Source organism: Arachis duranensis, chromosome 8 (assembly GCF_000817695.3).
Source record: "Arachis duranensis cultivar V14167 chromosome 8, aradu.V14167.gnm2.J7QH, whole genome shotgun sequence".
In the NCBI taxonomy this organism is placed as follows: domain Eukaryota; kingdom Viridiplantae; phylum Streptophyta; class Magnoliopsida; order Fabales; family Fabaceae; genus Arachis; species Arachis duranensis.
The window spans coordinates 33,019,590-33,040,868 of NC_029779.3; the positions used below are offsets into that span (position 1 = coordinate 33,019,590).

General features: G+C 33.3%; 2 protein-coding genes and 1 pseudogene across 2 annotated transcripts; 2 read left to right on the plus strand and 1 right to left on the minus strand.

The window, feature by feature from the left end:
* Positions 1-1,888: 1,888 nt before the first annotated feature.
* LOC107462205 (protein EXPRESSION OF TERPENOIDS 1-like) lies at positions 1,889-2,408 on the minus strand. Its single transcript, XM_016080768.1, has 2 exons — positions 2,146-2,408; positions 1,889-2,081 (listed from the first exon to the last, which is right to left on the minus strand). Exons 1-2 carry the CDS (start codon positions 2,406-2,408, stop codon positions 1,889-1,891), a joined length of 456 nt encoding a protein of 151 aa, XP_015936254.1.
* A 1,420-nt stretch (positions 2,409-3,828) lies between these two features.
* LOC107462206 (60S ribosomal protein L27-like) lies at positions 3,829-4,221 on the plus strand (annotated as a pseudogene).
* A 3,006-nt stretch (positions 4,222-7,227) lies between these two features.
* On the plus strand, positions 7,228-8,820 carry LOC107462253 (extensin). Its single transcript, XM_016080836.3, has one exon. It carries the CDS (start codon positions 7,381-7,383, stop codon positions 8,143-8,145), a length of 765 nt encoding a protein of 254 aa, XP_015936322.2. The 5' UTR covers positions 7,228-7,380; the 3' UTR covers positions 8,146-8,820.
* The last annotated feature ends 12,459 nt before the right edge of the window (positions 8,821-21,279 follow it).

Below are 21,279 nucleotides of genomic sequence, written 5' to 3' on the forward strand. Positions count from 1 at the left end.
TTGATATATATTAAGACAGAGAGATTTAATCATTATATTTGGAACAAAAACCTAAACATCCAATCAGAATAACTTTGAAGATGATGTGCCGACAACATGAACTTTTCTCTATCTAGAAATAAATTTAACATTAACTACATGTAAAATAAAAAAATTAACATTGTGTGATTTATTTTATATATGTTGAGCGTTATTTGATATTATTAAGGTGATCAATTCGAAATTTATACATAATGTATAAAATATTTTATATATTATTATCTATGAAAATGTCATTCTACTTTAAACAAAAATATAAATATGACTATATAGAAGTAAGATAAGTATATTATTAAATCTAAATGTATAATTTAAAATAGATGTCTCTTTCAATTTTAATATAATTATTAAATATAACAGTAAAAATCAATTATTTATATAATTTTTCTTACATTAAAACATGAATAAGTGAAGGTGAATTATATGGTAAAGATGTAAGTTTACAGATTTTTTCTTTAATAAAATGAAAGAGAGATTAGTAAAGGTAGAAACCACATTTTGAATAATAATAAAATAATAAAAATTAATTATAAAAGAAATTATATTCTCTCTTTATACCACTCTAATCTGTACAGTAGAGTGCCCCGTGAATAAAAAGTCGGATTAGATTATCTTATCGCTTCGACAATAGATGAACTCAAATTAAACTACCTTATTAGCCTCTATAATTTACATTGTCAAGAGAGATGAAGTCAAATCTCTTGGCTTATACAATTTACGTTAACTAAAGTTTTCTTATTGTCATTCTGTCTTTGTATATTGAAGATTTTGAACAATAAACAATTAGGCAGTTGAGGAAAATACATTATATATATATGTATAGTGGGTAGCATATTGCATAAAAAAAATTTCCTTTATATTTTTACATACACATGCAGGTCTACTTTTTTAAAGTTTGTCTCTTGAGGATGAAATTATATATCTTCATTGTATGATTGTGCCGTTGAGGAAAATACATTATATATATGTACAAGTTGGACAGACAATAGGGGTAAAACCAGTGGGTGGCAGCCTGGCAAATGTAGTCATAACATACATGTGGGATTGTGGGCTCAATATCATATTAACCAATAAATAGTTAATTTGGAATAATTATATATTATTACCTTATTTGTTTATATATATGAATGTTCTCTAAGTCAATTGTCATAAGTTATAGGTATAAGGTCTGTTTGATTGGGCCATATATGAATATGATGGGTCTGTATATACATGTCCCACACACATTGTTTTGTTGTGTTACCTCGTTGGCGATTATAGATAACACAGCAATACAGATTCTGAGTACTTGAATAGTTGTTGATATAATGTGGTCGCCAAATACTTCATTCTGGTGGTGGTGGATAAGCATAAGCTGTCATTTTCGATCATACTAGACATCACCTGTGTTTGTGTAAATAATGAACAGCCGAGAAATATCTGTCTCAGATAAACACAGAGTGGTAGGTCCAATTGCACCTTATCCTTCAGCTCTGTTAATACCTGTGCTATAACTATAGATTCAGCCCACGTTCCTACTAAGCAACGGGTAATCCTCAAATTGGGCCATTTTCAAGTCAGCCCAACAAAAGCAAATCTAATCCATGCGGTCTCATTCAAGTAAATTTTTATAGTAGTTTCTGAAATTCAGACGATTACTAAATTTGATTAGGAAAAACTAACATTTGTACCCATGAATTTTATGAACGCTGACAAAAGTACCCATTAAACAAGAAAACTAACGTTGTACCCATGAAAGATGAGTTCCGTGTGACAATAGTATCCAAATCGTGATTTTTCGTTGACTTTTTAATAAAATTCTCAAATTACCCCTTCTATCTTCTTTCCCAAATTCCAAATTTCACAACCCTCATCTTTCGTCTTCCTCCTCTGCTGCTGCCAGCCACCAGGCATGATCTCTTTGGCGCTTGGGAACATCAGCAGCAAGAAGCTGTTGTTGGATAGAGGAGAGTTGTTGGTGCCTCTCGCGGCGCTTGGAAGCGGGAACCCAAGTGCTCTTCACATGGGTTTGGCAATCGAAGCCACGGCTCTTGCAGCATGTCCTGCACCGCATGTGAGAGCAATCCTTCTTCGCCTGGTTCCCACAGTCCTAGCAGCTAATCCCACCTGCTCCACTTGCTGCTCCGCTCCCCACGGCCGACGCCGTCACCAGGAAGGCCGATCTCGAGGGTGACTGATCGTCGGACACGGTGGTTGGACCCACTCCTAGAGCAGCCGCGAAGCTGTAAAGATCTTGCTTGAGGTATGAGGTCGTGTTCCGGTTGGTGATGATGATGATGATGGTTCCACAGCTCCAAGCCACTTCGGTACGAGGAAACGTCTTCATTCTTGTACCAGTAAAAGGTGTCGGAGGGAGGAAACGTCTTCATTCCTGGTGGCTGGCAGCAGCAAAGGAGAAAGACGAAGGATGAGGGTTGTGAAATTTGGAATTTAGGGAAGAAGATAGAATGGGTAATTTGGAAATTTTATTAAAAAGTCAACGAAAAATCACGGTTTGGGTACTATTGTCACACGGAACCCATCTTTCATGGGTACAACGTTAATTTTCTTGTTTGATGGGTACTTTTGTTAGTGTTCGCAAAATTCATGGTTACAAATGGTAGTTTTTCCATTTGATTATTGAGATTGTAATTTTACTATAATAAACGCTCAGATGAAGTTCTGAGCACCATAATGATTCCTAATTTCCTTTTCAGTGCCGATTCAGCTCTCGGAGCACTATGTGACTCTTGTTTGCCATACCAGAGTGTATAATAACTAATTCACATAACTCTTGTTAGGGGTATACATGGACCATGTCACATCGGGTTTGGCTTAATTTAGATTTGATCCAAAATATAGACTGAGTCTAATTTTTAGACATTAACCCGATTCTAGACCCAATATATCTACGCATCTTCGGATTGGATAAAAATCAGGTCTTTAGCATGTAAAAATCACCTAATCTCCAACCATTATTTCACAATTCACATAGTAAAATTCACTTAAAAAATATAATAAGAACCAATCATTTTCTAAAATTAAAGCATAACCATAATTAATACTAATATTGTCTAATAACACCAAATATTTAAATCAATACAAATAACATAATATTATGCATTAGTCTAAAGTCTTATGCATTTTAAACATAAAACATTAACTTATAATCTTATAATGACTAATTACACAAAATATTAAGGTTTACAATATTTAAATTCTACATAAGAATAGTCTTAATCTATCACTAATAACACAAAATATTAATTGTGTATAATAACCGGGTCACCAGACCGAGTTTGAGTGATCCGAACTATGGCCCAGATCTAACCCGAAATAATGACCAAATCTATTTTTGAGACCTTTATCCAACCCTAAAACTGATGAAATCACACTAAATTAGCTTCTAAAGTATTCAGAGACGGATGAAATTTTCGAACCGAGTCGGACCATGTACACCCCTAGCTCTTGTTTGCCACGCTAGGAATGTACAATGACTAGTTGACATAGCTAGATTACATTGGACTCAATTTGGTCCTTCTCTTATTATATAACCTAATTCATTCCCAATTTTTTTTTTAAACGTTGTCTCCTTCTTCCTCTTTTTTTCTTCTTCTTCTTCTTATCATTCTCTTCGACTACAATTATTTGGTGTCTCAGATTTATGGTTACATTGAGTCTAGCCATCCCACTTAAGTTCAATTTTTTTTTCTACATATTTTCAACTAGTTTATGTTTAGAATTTTGCCACATTCCTCTATGCATAAACAAGAACAAAGAAAGCATAGCACGCAAAAGCAAAAAACAAAAATGGTGAAGTTCTTGAAACAAAGTGGTTATTGTGCTGTCGATACGTGGGTCGTGAAGCCGTCATCATACGCGCCTTCGACGATGGAACCTGCGACCGCCCCTACGGCCACTGCCTCATTGCCGGGATCAAGAAGTACCCCCTTCTAAGGTTGTGAAAAAAGACTTTGCCAAGAAAACGGCAAAGAAGTTGCACGTGAAGGCGTTTGTTAAGATGGTTAATTACTAGAACATGATGCCCATGCAGTACACGCTTGACATGGATTTGAAGGAAGCCATTACATTGCATCGCTTCGGTCAAAAGACAAGAAGGTTGTGGCGCTCAAGGGAACCAAGAAGAGGCTCGAGAAGAGGTTTAAGACTAGCAAAAATCATTGTCTCTTCATCCAGCTCTGATTTTAAGCATTTCAAAAAATAGTGTCGTTTCCATTTTATTTACCTTTGAAAATTTTGTGTTGTGAGTTTATTCAAGATTTGTTTGGATTTTAATAGTTTCAGTTTTGAGATTATGTTTTCCAAATGATGTCTTTCATCAAATTCTACATTTTGAATCATATGCTAGTAGATAAATGTAGTTGTTGAAACTAATTTGTCTCAAATATTTAGTTTAGTTTAATAATACAAAAATGATTTAGTAACAAATAGAGTAATTTTGGCCACCAAATTAAAGAGAAGACAAAGAAGAATTAGATTAATATAATGGGAGGGAACTAAATTGAGTTGAATTACAATATAGTTATGCTAACTAGTCATTGCATATTCTAGTATAGTATTTTTAGAGCACTGAAAAGGAGATTAGGGACCACTATAATGCTTGGAGCTTTATTTGAGATGTCGCTATAGTGAAATTGGGATCTTAAAGACTAAATTAGGTAATTAAGTGAATCTCAAATATCATTACGTGAATTTACTCGATCTCATTCATATGAGTAGAACCCACAAAGAATACCTGAAACTCGTATCCGATATGACTTAGAAAACAAACTAAATGTTTTGTCACTATTTTTGTTATCACCATTAAAGTGATAACTAACTCAAACATAAAAGTAATTTTGTATTTTATAAATTTCATCTACTATTTTTTAAATATTTTGAATATTCAGATATTTTTGTCAATTCAATTTTATTTAAATCTGTTAAAGTTTTTGCTAATTTAAATATCAAAATTTTTTACAAATACTTTTATTATTGTCCAAGTAAAAATGTCAAAAAAAATCACTGTTTTAACAAATAATTCAAAAACTCCACACAAAAGTATTTTTTTGGTGACTCCACACAAAAGTATTTGAACCTCAAGTTCAAATTTAAAATTCAATATATAAGAACACAAATTAATTCTCAAAATTCTACACCTAAGTTATAGTCTCTTTTAAGTTATAACTAGAACCATTACAATACACACATAAACATGAATATACTTGGGAGACAAGAGGAGACCATTCTATGTGAATTAAAAATTTATTTTCGTATTTTTTTTAAAAAATCAATGACTAAGTGTGTGTTTGGATTTCAGTTTGTAAACGGGAGTTTGCATAGAAGTGATTTTGCAAACTTACTTTTGATGAAAAGTAAGTTTGTGTTAACGTGATTTATGTTTGGCAATTTTTATATCAAAATTGATTATAATAAAATAAATGTTGTTTGAGTTATACTATTCAAAATCACTTTTAGATAAAAAATTACTAAAAGAGACATCAATTAAAATATTTTTTTATATTATTCTATTATTTTACTTTAAATATTTGAATAGGCCTTATTAATTCATTTTATAAAAAAAGTTACAATAAAATATAATATATGAAAATTATAATTATAAATTTTACATATCGAATAAAAAATAAAAAATTTCAGCCAAAACAAAAACAAAATATAAAACGAGAATTCATGTAAATAAAAAACGATAAAAATTTTATAAAATCAATAATATATATATCATATGAATAAAAGAAATATAATAAAAAAGAAGAAAAATAAAATTCATATGAACAATATATATCAACAATATATATCATATAAAACCAACAATATAAATACAGGGCATAAAAAAAAGAAAAATAAAATTTATATGAACAAGAACGCAAGAAATAAAAAAATACCATAAAAAAATTAATAACATACCTGAGAGATGAGAGATTACAACACTGAAAAATAATATAAAAAAGGCTAATGATAAAAATAAGTAAAAAATAAAAAAAACAAAGTCAAATAAAAATAAAAAAGACACCTTACATATTAAACATAAAAAAACAGTAAAGGATAAAAAAAATTCATATGAACTAAAAAATAATAAAAAATAAAAATATAAAAGAGAGTACTATACATTGTATAATGTTAAACAAAAAGAAAAGATTTTATAATTTATTTTAGTTCTGTGAGTACTCTTTAATTTAATATATTTTGAACTGTAAATTTTTATTATTTATGACTCTTTTATTACTTATAATTACTATATAATAAAAATAAATAAAGTACAATAAAAATAAAAAACAAAAACAAAAAAAATTATACAAATAGTATATAATAATTACAACCAACAATATATATCATATGAACAATAAAAGAGTTTGATAAAAAAAATTTTGTAACTAAGAACATAGAAAGAACTACTACCGTGTGAAATTATGTGGTTATGGGTATCCTTTTTATAGAAGAAAGGAAGGGTAATATAACAATAGAAAATTAAAAAAATAACATCAGAACACTAAAAAAATAATATGAAAAATATTTATCATATAAATAAAAATACAATAAAAAACATAAAAATTAAAATATGAAAAAAAACTAAAAAATATTTAAAAGAAAATTAAAATCTTTACCTTGGCAGTGATGGAAACAAATCTGAAAGAGTTTGATAAAAAAAATTTTGTAACTAAAAACATAGAAAAAACTACTACTGTGTGAAATTATGTGGTTATGGGCATCTTTTTTATAGAAAAAAGGAAGGGTACAGTTGGTAGATATGAAATAAATTTGTTACCTAACTTTTCCAACGGTTATTAATTTTTCCAACGTGAACGCAGAAGCTTGAATTTTTAGCTTCTCGTGAACGTACGTTCACAGGTGAAAGTAATTCTGAGTTAGGGGTTTCAAGAAATTGCCAAACATAACAATGTGGTGTTCTAGACGCTCAAACGAGTTTTTTTGTTCTCCAACGTGAACCCAAACCCACCCACTCACACACACTAAAGGTTCTATCACTACCCAGCTATGGCTGGGATTCGAACCTGAGATGTGGCTTCTGTGAGGCCAACATATTGGCCATTGGAGCAATGCCTAAACGGATCAAATGAATCCAGCTTTTTTAAAAACGGTCGACAGATATTTTGGACCGGATCCAATGAAGTTGGGCTTATGACGGTTGGCCTAGAGATTGCTGTGAGCCCATTGATTACTGAGAAAAATAAAAAGAAACATAAATCACTTAATCGGTATTCCGTAATCATTCTGCTCTGGCTCTTGCTCTTGCTCTTGCTCTTGCTCTAGTTGTGGTTGCAGCCTCCTCCATCTGTGGATCGCAACATAATCTCTCTAAATTTTGATTTGTGAAGGCGGTGGATGGCAAAAAACAACAAGTTCACCGCCATCAACTTCAACCACATTTACGACAAAACAACCTCTTCCAACCATCAAACGCCCAAAACCGCCGCCCCTTCTTCTCTCCCCTCCTCCTCCCCTTCCTTCTCCGCTTCATATTCTTCTGTCTCTGCTCCTAACAAACCCCATGGCCGGATCCTCGTCCTGACCCGACCCACACCCAAGCCCATCACTCCACCCACACAACTCCCCTCCAAACAACCCCAACCCACCCCCATCCAAACCGTTCCCGATCAACCACCCTCCGACACGATATCTCTTCGTCCCCAGGGCCGAACCGGATCCGGCCCGGTTCTCTCGGGCCCCAACCTCAAGGACAGGGCGGTGCACGTGGAGTCGCCGCCTCCGCTGATATCTCCGAAGCCCGACAAGTTTGTGCCGCCGCACCTTCGGCCCGGGTACGTGCCGAAGGTGGAGGAGGTGCCGCCTGGGCCGGAGATGGGCCGGGGCAGGGATTTGAACTATAGGAGGGGTGCACATGTCGGGTCGCCGGGCAAGTATGGGGAAGATGGGCGGCCCAAGTCTGGCGGATACGAGAGGATTAGGAGGGCTGGCGGGTCGGATGCCGGGTTGATGGGCCGCCCGAGATCATCCAGTGGGAGTCGACCTAGTTCAAGTGGATGGTACGTTTTTCTTTTCCACTTTTTAATTTTTAATTTCCCTTCAATAGTTACTGTTCATGTGGATTTTTTGTGGATTGTTTGGCCAATTTATTGTTCCTTTTAATGGCGTTGACATTTTATAGAATTTTTTTCATTTTTTGGTTTTGTGGGTTTGTCGTTTCTTGGATTTTGGTGGAACGTCATAGTGGTAGACTGATAGGTACTAGGAATCATCAAGCCAATAATACCTTTGGCTGTTTTTGTGGATTATGTTTATTGTTTAGAGTAATTGTTTTGGTATATGTGAATTTTATTAGTAGATGTTAAGTTAATTATCTTCCAGTAATAGTAACTTTGGTTGTTAATATGGTTCGAAACTACCTACTGGTTTTGCTAATTCTGGTGTTGATATGTAATCCGAACCAACTATTTTCTATTTGTACAGAGAAATGAGACCTGTAACGGCTGCCTTAGTTGTGAAAATTTTCTGTAGCTACTAAGTTATTAGTTATGACTTATGAATGTTTGTCGTGGCATGGTTATTTTAGATATTTGCCTGATAAGTTGACTTTTGTACTATCTAGTGGGTTGGCCACTTGCCATATTGTAATGAGCTATATCTTATTTATATGCCTTTATTAGATTGGGCTAGATTCAAGTACTTGCTAAAATTTGATCACATTACTTGCTATCAATCATACAACCTTCCATATTGGTAACAAGAAATGTTTTAGGTACTCATTTTGCTTTGCACACCGAGTTAGTACATGCTAATTCTATAATTTGATGGAATGACAAACATGTGTTCTGATTTTAATATACCTGTCATACTATTTGGTGTTTTCTTCTTTATGTTTCGAATTATTTTCCTGAGGACGAAGATAAATGCACTTGAAAGGGTTCTTCTCTCTGCCAATTCACTGCATGCATCATATGATGTATCCTTTGTCCCTCTGGAACTGACATCACTTCTCACAACATGAAATAGATGACTACTCATGTGAAGATGATTAGAATAGTCTTTACGTGAAAATAATAGCTAAGATGTGGACACGTGTTATGGCAGACAGTTTAGTTAACCATATCAAATCATCTAATAGCTTTCGGATGTTATCTTCAGATGAAGATTATTTTAACCATTTTCATGTGAGTAGTTGGGAAAATCTCAAATCAATGGAAAACAATACCTGACCATGTGGTAGCTTTTCAACACATATCTACGGAGTTTATAACTAGATTTGTTTGTGCTAAGGAAGAGGCCTTAACACCCAAGTTATTCATTTTGTTGGTGTGAATTTGGCCCTTTCTTAACACCTCCCAATAGATTGTAGAATCAACATACATATGTATTTGTTTTTCTTTCCAGCTAAACTCTTTAAAGGGCATGTTTTTATACTTTGATCATATGTTGTTTGAGAGGAGATTCAATCGTTGATTTTGCTTGTATCAATTTGTTTCTTAACTGTTTTCAGCCAAGGCTATTTGGTAGTTGTCCCGTTGTGTGACCTACTTATATTCCTAGAAATCTTCTAATTAGGGGTGTGCATGGCCCGGCCCGGCCCATCCCCGAGCACTTTAGGACCTAATTTGATGTGATTTCATCGGGTCTAGGGTCGGGTAAGGGTTTCAAAAATAGACCCGATCATTATTTCGGGTCGGGTCCGGGCCATGGCTCGGGTCACCCGATGGCCCGATCATCATACACAATTAATATTTTGTGTTATTACTGATGAATGATGGCTATTCTTATGTGGAATTTAAGTATTGTAAACCTTAATATTTTGTGTTATTAGTTATTATAAGACTATAAGTTAATGTTTTATGTTTAAAATGCATAAGATTTTAGACTAATGCATAATGTTGTTATTTGTATTGATTTAAATATTTGGAGTTATTATACAATATTAGTATTGATTATGATTATGCTTTAATTTTAGAGAAGAGTTGGTTCTTATTTTTCTAAGGGAATTTTACCATGTCAAATAATAGTTGGAGCCTTGTAAATTTAGATATTTTCACATGTTAACTTATAAGAAGGTATCAAGGTAATGTAATGTTAATGGCTCGGTTTTCATCCGGTTTTTATCCGGTATAATCGTGGCCCGAAAGTGTATAGGTTTTATCGGGTCTAGGATCGGGTTCGGGTCTAATGAATAGGTCCGGTATATATTTCGGGTCGGGTTTGTGTCACATCAAACCCGATTTCACCCAACCCATATACACCCCTACTTCTAATTATGGCCAAAGATCATGCGTACATAATATTGTAGTATTGTTGAAATTCATGGAAACTATTTAAACATAATAGAATTAAAAAAATGTGTCGGGTAGTAAATCAGTCAATTATATATAATATATATTAAAATAAAAAGTATATATTAAATTTAAATTAAATAATATATATTTATACACAAATTTGTAGTATTTTTGAAAAACAATTAGCTTGAAATAATTTCCAAATGCAAAGTTTATAAATTGTTTTTTAGTGGTTATTTTTTTTACAAAATATCATCCTAATCCTTATATTTTAAATTTCACGAAGATTTTAAAATTCAATTATAAATAGATGACAATTTATTTTAAATTAAGTATAAGTCAATTATAATGGTGAAATATATTAGCGAATTTTTAAGAGTTTATTCTTAACATGTCAAATGTGCAATATAATTTTAATCAAGCTATATTTTTCAATCCTAATTAACTAAGGGTATGTTAGCTCTAGGTTTTTCCCCCTTCGGTTTTTTGTATGCAACTAAGGTATTAGCCTATTAGGTGTTAGCTAGTGCAATGAAACACACGGCGCGAAGCAAGTAGAACTTCTTAGGGGTGTACATGACCCACTCCAACCTGAAAATTCGGCCGAATTCAAATATTTTAGCGGTTAATTTGGCATGATTTTACTGGGTTTAGAATCGGATAAGAATCTTAAAAATAGATCTAGTTATTATTTAAGATCAAATCTGAGTCAAGACAAATCCAGTTTTATTTGGACAATGTACATCTTAAAGGGACCAAAAAAGTATATATTTTTTAAATTAATTTTAATACTATGTTATATTAATTATAAGTTTATTGTTTTATTTTTAATTACACTTGTTGAATTAGAAAATAGACCAAAGAAGCATAAAATTAGAATTTATGAACAAATTTAAGTTCAAATATGGATATCGACTTCTCCAGTAATAAGTATGTTTTTTTTCTTCTTTATAAATAATTACATCATAATATTTTGACATAAAGTTGATCAAGACCCAGATTTCATCGGTTTAGACCCGGTTTTATTGTGACCTGAAAGTAGTAAGATTTCACCAAATTTAGGGTCAGGTAAGGATCTCAAAAATAGACCTGATCATTATTTAGGATCGGATCCAGGTCAAGACGAACCCGATTTCACCTAACCTATGTACACCCCTGGAACTTCTAGTGGAAAAGAAAATTGACCACGTCTTGCACAAAATAAACTGAACCTACGCAGCAGTTCGTTAATTAATTAACAATTATTCTCCACATACAAGCTATTTTACCATACAAGTCATTTTTTCCTAAATCACCCTCACGCGCGCGTCTTACACACGCCCATTTCACGTGCCCCTTAATTTAACAGATTTCAATCAACACGCGAATATATAACTTCCTTTTTCAAAAGGATTTCGTTTAATTTTTCAAATTTTGCCTGCATTTTTCTTCCTTTGTTTTCGTGCGTTCTCTTTCGTTGTTTTCATGCGTTTCTCCCTGCATTCTCTTTCTTCGTTTTTTTCGATTTACTTTGTTCTCTACGTTCGTTTTTGAAATCAAGCTCTGAAATCCTTCTGAAGATAATGAATGATCCAAGTTCAGATTGTCAGTTGAATCAGAACGAAGTGGATTATTGTTTTGAATCGAATGAAGTGCCTGAGGTGTGGTTGAATTCTAATTAATGTTTTCGTTAGTATTTTATGATTATCTAGGTGAATAATGTTGTGAACCTTACTTGTGAAAATTGTTTTTCATTGTTGATTATTTGAATTGAATGTAATATAGTTGTCTGATGAATCTATCCATTACTATCCATTTTATATCAGATGTTTTGGGATAAATCAGACATATTTGGGTGTAATAGGGAAGATTTTTTGTGAATTTACAGGTTCTGACTTTTCAATTGATCGAGGGTAAATTGTATTAATCGAATCAAGTAGTGAGGTGTGGTTTGAATATAGACAATGTAGTTTGTTTATAGTTTAAGATTTTACAGTTGAATTATTTTAGTTTATGTTTGATGCTTATTCAATAGTTGTTGTTGCATTCTATAGTTTATCCTAGCTTTTAATTTGGTGTATTATGGACTATTTTAGGTATATTTTGCAGTTTCTGTGCAATGTTTATGAAAAGTTTGTTCCAAAGGTTGGGATGACTTTTAACACGCTTGAAGATACTGCAAAATTCTACAAAGATTATTTGGAAGTTGCATTCTACAAAAGTTCATGCACAAATAAGAAGGATAATGAAATTAAGAACCAATTGATTACATGTAGCAGAGAGGAGAAATGGAAATCGAAAATATTTTCGACTAAGAAGACAAATCCCTCAACTGGTTTAAATTATATTGCAAGAATTTATATACACATATTGAAGGACATTGGTATTTGCATCATTTTGAAGGTCGTGTTGCATCTTTCACATCCCTGCTATCCAAATCAAGCAGAGATGCTTAAACAGCACAGGGAATTAAGCATGTCCGTGCATTGTATAATAGAGAATAACGAGGAAGCCGAAATCAGACCAAGCAAAACATACCAATCATTTGTCGCAACAGCCGGGGGTCACCACGAGTTAAATTTTATCGAAAAAGATCTCACGAGAGAAGTGTAGAATGTTTCGAAACTAGATGATGCAAACGAATTCGGGAAATACTTATTAATAATGAAAAAGAAGAATCAGAATTTCTTTTTCGAGCTCGAACTCGAGGTCGATTAGTCGATTAAGATTGCCTTTCGGGTGGAGCAAGGAGCAGGGCTTCTTGTGAGTATTTCGAAGATGTTATTTCATTCGATACCACCTACAATACAAACAGGTAATATTCAGTTCTAGTTTATGCTGTTCAAATAATTTTGTTTTTTAAATCTGCAATAGAGGTGTACATTGCCTGTTTTGGGTTTAGAGAGATATTATTTCGGCAGATTTAACTATTTTTTTCTGTTACATCATATTCAGGTATAATCTGGTTTTCGGTTCTTTTGTCGAGGTGAATCACCACGGTCAGTCAACACTTCTCTGATGTGCTTTGATGAAAAATGAGGATACTCAATTATTCAAATGGTTATTCGAATGTTGGCTTTGCTGCACGGAAGGAAATTCTCCAAAAGACATTCTCATCGATCAATGCGCATCAATGCAAAGGGCTATCGAGGCTTGTAAGCCGACATCAATTCACCGATGGTGTATTTGGCACACCATGAAGAAGATTCCAAGCAAATTAAACGGCTACAAGAGACACCAAGTAGTCAAACAAGAGATGAGACATGTTGTTTGGAACTCTCTTACGAAAGAATCATTCGATAGGAATTGGAATGATTTTCTGATGAAGTACGGTCTTGGGGATAACAAGTGGCTTTCAGATAATGTTATTTTTTAAATCTACAGACAAAGGTGTACATTGCATGTTTTTGGGTGTATCTTAGTTCTGATTTAGGTGTTTTTTGGAGAGCTTTTCGAAGACCATTATTTATGAATTCCAGTTTATCTCGATCACCACTTCTAGGTCGGGATGAGAAGCACACAAAGGAGCGAGAGTATGCATGCTTTTTTTAACAAGTTCATTACGCGGAATAGCTCACTTATCTAATTCGTCAAATAATACGACAATTGCCTAGGAAGCAGGGAACAAAGAGAGAGAAAATCAGATGCTGCAGATTTTTATACCATCATACCGTGTGCAACAAAATCCTCAATAGAAGCTCAGTTTCAACACGTGTATACTCACGAGAAGTTTACGGAAGTCCGAGCACAATTCAGAGGAAAGGTGAATTGCATCACAAGATCAAAACACTCCGCTTTAGGCTATACAGTATACGAAGTTGTAGAATAAGTTTCCAACTCAATATTCAACAAGTTTGTAGTTACATACGACACGGTAGCAGCCGAAGTTAAATGTCAGTGCTTATTATTCGAGTTAAGAGGGATATTGTTCCGTCACGCTCTAAGCGTATTAAGCTTTGAACGAGTAAACAAAGTATTACCCAGATAAATATTGGAATGATAAAGCAAGAACGTAAAGAGGAGACACACACACATCAAGAGCAGCCATGAATAGCCTCTTTTGGAGCCAAGAAGCAAGAGATTTGACAAATTGGTGTTTCGTTCGTAGAATATATGTGAATTTGCATCAGAATCCGAAGAGAGCACTACGATTCTGGACCATGCTTACGATAATGTCTTGGTTAAAATGCAAAAACACAAAGCCAAAAGCAAGGGTACATGTTCGTTATCTCACGAAGATGCTAACTTGAAAACTATTAACGAGCTTCAAAGCTCTCTACGGGTGAGAACAAGAGGACGTCCCAAAAATAGACTAGGCTCAAAGATGGAAAAACAAATTGCAAATGCTTCAAAAAAAAAAACGAAAGCTCTAAGCGAAGTAAAAGTGATATTCTTTAAGCAGGGGGTAATTGAGTTTTTTTTAATAGTTTTGCTAATATGTGAGTTTATTTTTTCGCAGTTGAACCTTTTTTATGGCGGATCAGTGCTGCAATCAAATTCCACCCAATATTATGGACATGTTATGAATTATCAGTTCAGAGATTTAGTAGTACTGGACATGTTTTAGAGTGTAGTGTGACACTATTTGGGTGTATAAAAGATCAATATATATATATATAATGGTCTTCATTGGATGAAGATTAATAGATCTCATTTATTAAATTATATATATAGATGGTGCATATAGAGATATTATGACTATTGAACTGGCTCACTCTGAGAATTCCTAATGGTTATAATTACCGCATATTTGTCAATAGGATATTCTCAAGATGAACTTAGTAATAGAGTTTCCTTTGACCTGCGACTATCATAGTAATTAACAACGTATTTATTATACTTTGATTCCGAACACCTAATACCCTAGGGTGCTAGTTGAATGGATATTGGGTATGATTTAAATACCTGTAGAATTAATGATTAGTCAATAAGAAATCCATCAACTCTTGGTAAAGAGTTTGAGCTCTATGATTATAATGACTGAGATGAATAAAACCTTGGCTAAGGGGATTGAATGAATGAAGAAATGAGTTTCTTAGGTCATTCACAGTTCATTATAATAATGGTAACAAGTAAGAGTTTGACAATTAAACCATACTCTAAGGGTTAACCAAGAGTTGGAAAGATGGAAGAAATTATACTTTGTTCTTCTGAGGTTCTTAGTAAAAATATATTACTTCATACTATCGGGTCGTTGAGGAGTGTTGCTAGACGCCAACCTTGATTAGTAAATTTAGTACGACTAATTTACTACCCGCTTAGTATTGAACCTATGGGGTCACACACAACGAGTGTTCTAACTTTCGCTATAGAATTATTTAATTATTATTTTGATTTGATCAAATAAATAATTATATTAATTCAAATGGAATATTATTATATTCTTTGCTAGCACCAAGAATATAATAATAGTATGATAATTGAGAATATTAAATGAGATTTGAGAATAATTAGTTATTCTATTTCTAAATTTGAATGAGATCCTAATTGATTCTGTTTTCAAATTGAGTTATGATATGATTCATAAAATTTGAATGATTCAGATTTAGAATTTTAATATATGATTTAAATTTGAATTGATATTCAAATTTAAAATCAGTAACAAATCTCATACTATATATATGTATGCCAAGAGTACAGGAAATAGAGAGAATAACAAGAGTTTTATTCCTTTACCTCTACGCACATAAACGTATGTGAGCCTAATTCTTGGAGAAGAATTTTATGGCATGCAAAGAGTTGCAAGAGGTTTCTCAATTTAGATCAGATATCCATTGGTCAAAGAGTTGACAGCAAAAGGTTGGTCTCGGTGTGGATACGGATAGCGCCTTCGTACCATCGAAGGAAAAAGTGATTTTTACTAGCGTACATACATGTATTTAAATCTGATTTACTATATATTATATTATTGGAATAAAGTTTAAGCACAAAATAGATCTTTAAGGATTACTTTCTTTTCTTCCGCTGTGTGTTATGAACACATGGTAATCCTTCAGTGGTATCAGAGCTTTGGCTTTTTTGTATTTAAATTTTTATTCTTATTTTATTAAAGTTTGTGAATTAATAGGATTAATTCAAATTATTTTTGAGGGCAACAATTCAAATTTCTGAATTGTCATAACTCCTGGTTAAATTTTAAAGAGAAATATGTAAGCACGCAATAAGGTGTATTCCCAGTATTTTTGGGTGTATTATAAAAGGAATTCGGTATATTAGTATACTTGATCTTTGTTTTCCTTGATTTTTTTTGAACATGTAATTAACACTTTTTGAATACAACACAGACAGTTCCATAAAAGTTTATTTATGCAAACAAAATTTATAATAAGATTAGATTAAATGTTCACAAACTACACAAAAAGTATGTGTTTAAACTAATCACAAACTATACAACATTCAAACACAGTAAAACTAATCATTGTCAATATCATCTGAACCTAATTGACAATATGGACTCAAAATACTGCAGACGGCTTGGACAATCTGATTGCTTCGCTTTCTCGAATGACTCTATCTCTTTCTTGATTCATCTCATGAAACAGAATCCGCAAACGTATTCAACTCTAAAATGGTCCACCTCCGCCTATAGTTTAAAGAAATTTCTTTTTGCTAAACTCTGTTAATTTATCAAAGTAATACAGAGTTATATATTTTTAAACATAATTACCTACGTCCAATTCTCCCAGTCATATTTGCCCTTTTTAATATTTTTCGGTTCGAGTATTTCAAGCCATTTCATTACATAAACTGCACAATCGAAAATAAAAAAATAGCAAAATAAAATAGGACAATAAGAGAAAAGACAAAAATTCTCAAAGAGAAAGATTTATACCTCGTTTTCTTGCCCGTAATGTTGACATATGGCGATTCAATTTAATCATCCCTTTTAACGAGAGGTTGCCCCCCGACAAATACCCTCATTCTAGAAATCACATAGCCTTAAAAACAAAAAAAAAAGGACAAAATATAAGAAAGACTACATTTAAAACCTGATTACACCCAAATTATCCAATAATACGCTTTATTTTAAATAACACTACACACAATTCCTATATTGCTAACAACAGATAAAAACCAAGAAATTTATAGAGAAAACAGAATCAACTTACAACAAATCTATTAAGTTTCATTCTTTCTTTCAAGGGACAAGTCTTGTGATACGGGTCAATGACATGAAATTTTCTCTTTTTAACATCTGTCATCCATATCCACCAATGTTCTTCATAGCAAACCAGGACAAATACCTAAAGTTTGGCCAGACGGAACAATGTTTTAGTTTAATTGGCACCTAATGAAAGAATTGTGATAAGAAGTTTTAGAAACGAAAACTTACATATGGATATGGATGGGATGCCAATTTTTTCATATCCAAATAAGGGATGAACATTTTGTAGCCCTGAATGTCGAAGGGCTTTTTATTTTTTAAATGTAAGAACTCGCCACCACCATGATTTTCCAAAACCATATTCTGCAGAATTTGTATAACACCGAAAGAAATAGTTACTACACACAATACATTACATAAATATGCCGAAATTTGAGCTTAATACACCTTACCACAATATCAGGGGGCAGGCAGTAAACTTATTCTTTAAATCTTTTGATTCTTGTTTTGTTGAGAATTAGACACATTGTAGTGACAATCTAAAAAAATAAAATACCTAAATTAATTACATCAATATTGCAGTCACAATTCATAATAAAATCATTAATCTTATTCTAAAACTACTTCAGCTTCAATATGTGTATCAGCTTTTAAAGACGCAAAGTGAATTTTTGAGATCTCCATCGGTTGTTGAGCATTAAGGATACACATTGTCTCCCACTCATTAGTACTTCCATCTTTATAGGTCTTTATATTAGTGGTCCAGAGGAAGCACTTTTCTTTGAGGTCACCCGACACCTCGCTCCTCCTCGCAGGAGTTTCAAACTTTTGGAGCGAGGGACTTCTATCCTCTGCAAAATTCAAGGCTGCCGCAACCCCATCATTTGCAACTTGCTCCACCAGTTCCTCTAAGTCTTTAACGAGAATCGGGCTCTCTTGACTCTTAGTCAGTGTCTCTTCCTGAATCGAATCAGTAAAGCCAAGGCTGAATGATGGCGTAGGAAATTCTTTTGGTACAAAGGATACTACCCTGACCATCATCATCAATGTAGCAGTGGCTTGAGGGGCTGGTTGATTGCATGTTGACGTATAAAATACTATAAGAATAAGAATAGACGATGACATCGAAAGAAAGTTATATTGTGTTGAACTTACATTTTAGAAGGAGCTGCTGGCTCTGTGTGTGTGCCATCAGCAGCTTGATGGGGTTGTGGAGTGTTGCACGACTAAAGAAAAGGTTTTAAACTAGAAAAAAAACTAATTCCACCTCAATTCACAAGAGATACACCCAAATAAAAACCAAATACACCTCTATATAAAAGACATGTAAGCAAATATTATTCCTTGCCCCTTAATTGTTTCTTCTCTGATTTTCTCGCTCGGAGACTTTGGAGGGGTCATTCTACAAAGGGCTTGATGCTCTCGTCTCTGACGAAGGTAGACATACTTGAAGCAGAACTCTAACCAAGACAACAATAAAAAGTTAATAAACTCTCTTAAAATAGAAGATTAGAAGGTTGAAATTTAGTTGAAAAACTCACATCTCGAGCAGTTCAGATTGCGAATGTGTTTCTTTCAAAACAATGATCTTTTTTTGTTGAGCTAGGTCATTAAATGATTCTTCTTCTACATCCAACCTAAATCCACCGAAATCATGTCAGAATATACCTCAAGCATTGAATAGAAACACGGCCTCTGTTTTATGAGAACTTATATAGTTGCAGATTTTTCTTTTTTTATCCTGCCTTTTTTTTCTTGAATAAAACATTAAAGGATTTTTTTCTAAAAAAATATATAAAGAATCAGAAGCAGAAGATGGTAACACAAGAATTAAGCAAATGGAAATAGAAACAAAAATTACATGCTATTACTTGTTTGTTTACACTACTTTGATCTGTCTGTGTTTGGAACATAGGATCATTTCCACTTTCCAGGTTCACCTCCGACATTCTAAGGACAAAATAAACATCATTCAGTATAAGTAGACTATTTAATTACATCAGGATCTACGAAATTTTATCAAATAAAAGATCTTATGTTTCAAATGAATCATAGTGAGCTTCCGTCGAGGGGAGCCCAGCTTCCGATATGTCTACCCTTTTTTCCTGCATCTTGGAAAAGCAAAAACAATTATCAGCAACAAAACACCTTAAAATCGGCAATATACACCCAAATTCAACATACTCTTGTGCAGCCTTTCATTTGTTTTTTTCTTTTTTGATTCTCTAAAAAATTGTTGTATTTCTTCAGTTCTGACAGTACATGCAAAAGAATAAGTTAACAAATAAAATTTTGATGAAAAAGAGTAAGATAGCTTTACAATGTATCTTACAGATCATCAAATTCAGTTTCAGATGATGAATCCTCAACAACGTGCTTTCTTTTTCTGGATTGCGTCCTGGAAATTAAAGAAGTATCAATCACACAAACATAACAAAATTGATGATAAAATACCCTCGAAAGCAATGCATATTTTTTTGGTGGAGTCTGAACTTTTTTCTTTGATTTTTATTTTATTATTGGCTCCGATTCTTCACTTCTGACAATAAATGAGAAACACTCTGTTAATACATAAAATTTTGATATAAACAGAAACATAGGAATGCAATGACAATTTCAGAATCTTACTTATAATCAGATCCACTTTCGCTTTCCGAAGAGGAATCCTCTATAATCTGCTTCCTCTTTTTCGATACCATTCTGGACAGCAAACAATCATTAGCAAAAAATATCATAAAAATGACAAAATACATCCAAAAATATTACTTACTTTTTTGCTATTCTGGTTGGTTGTTTTCTTGTTTTTGTTGATTCCTCTAAGTCTTGTTCAGACTCAGAGGAAATAGAAACATCACTCTCCGATGAAATGTCCTTTTTGTCTTTTTCTTTTTTTTCCCTCTTTTCTTCCTTTTTCATCGTCTTCAATTTCTTTTTCAGTTCTTCCCTCTTGACGATGCCCTGAAACAGTTAAAATATTAGTTTACACCATGTACATAAAAGAAATACACCCAAATTAGAGAAAGGATACTGTTCAGTTATCATATGATCGTCAATTTCAGATTTGATCCTCTGAAGCAGTAACTTCCTATTCCAATGCCTCATCCAGGGCGGTCCAGGGATTGCATCTGTATTCTTGTTTTTGTGTTTTGTTTCATGAAAGTATACAATCATCAAGGCATAGAGACATCCATCAATAGATATTTTCTTTTTCAATTGGTGCTCGCTTATGCCCCTGATGATGAATTCGAGGACATAGCCACCGCAGTTTCACTCCCTTATGTTGTCCAGACAAAAAATTGGAGATATGTGAACTAGAGAAACTTTGTTTATCGCTGTCGACAACAAGACGCCATTTGAATATAGAGGATGAAAATCCTCTTAAATATAATGCAATTTTCATCATTGTCAACACCAATATTCATCATCTCATCTGTCAGATTCTTCAATATTTTGCCTTGGAACCTTCTAAAAGTTTCTTTTTCCTCATGGTGGACGAAATTGTGATCACTATTCTTTAAGTTGTACTTTTATGGAATTTGAAATTGGCACGAGTGGACACAACTCCGTTCAACTAACCAGCAAGTGTACTGGGTCGTCCAAGTAATAAACCTTACGCGAGTAAGGGTCGATCTCACAGAGATTGTTGGTATGAAGCAAGCTATGGTCACCTTGTAAATCTCAGTTAGGCAGATAAAATTATGGAATTTAGAAAATCAAATAATAAAAAGAAATAATAAAAGGAATACTTATGCAGATTCATTAGTGGGAATTTCAGATAAGCATATGGAGATACTGTATGGCTCACGGACGCCTACTTTCCTACTGCTTCAACTCAATCCTTCTTACTCCTTTCCATGGCAAGCTGTGTATAGGGGTTCACCATCAACGGTGGCTACTTTCAATCCTCTCGGGAAAATG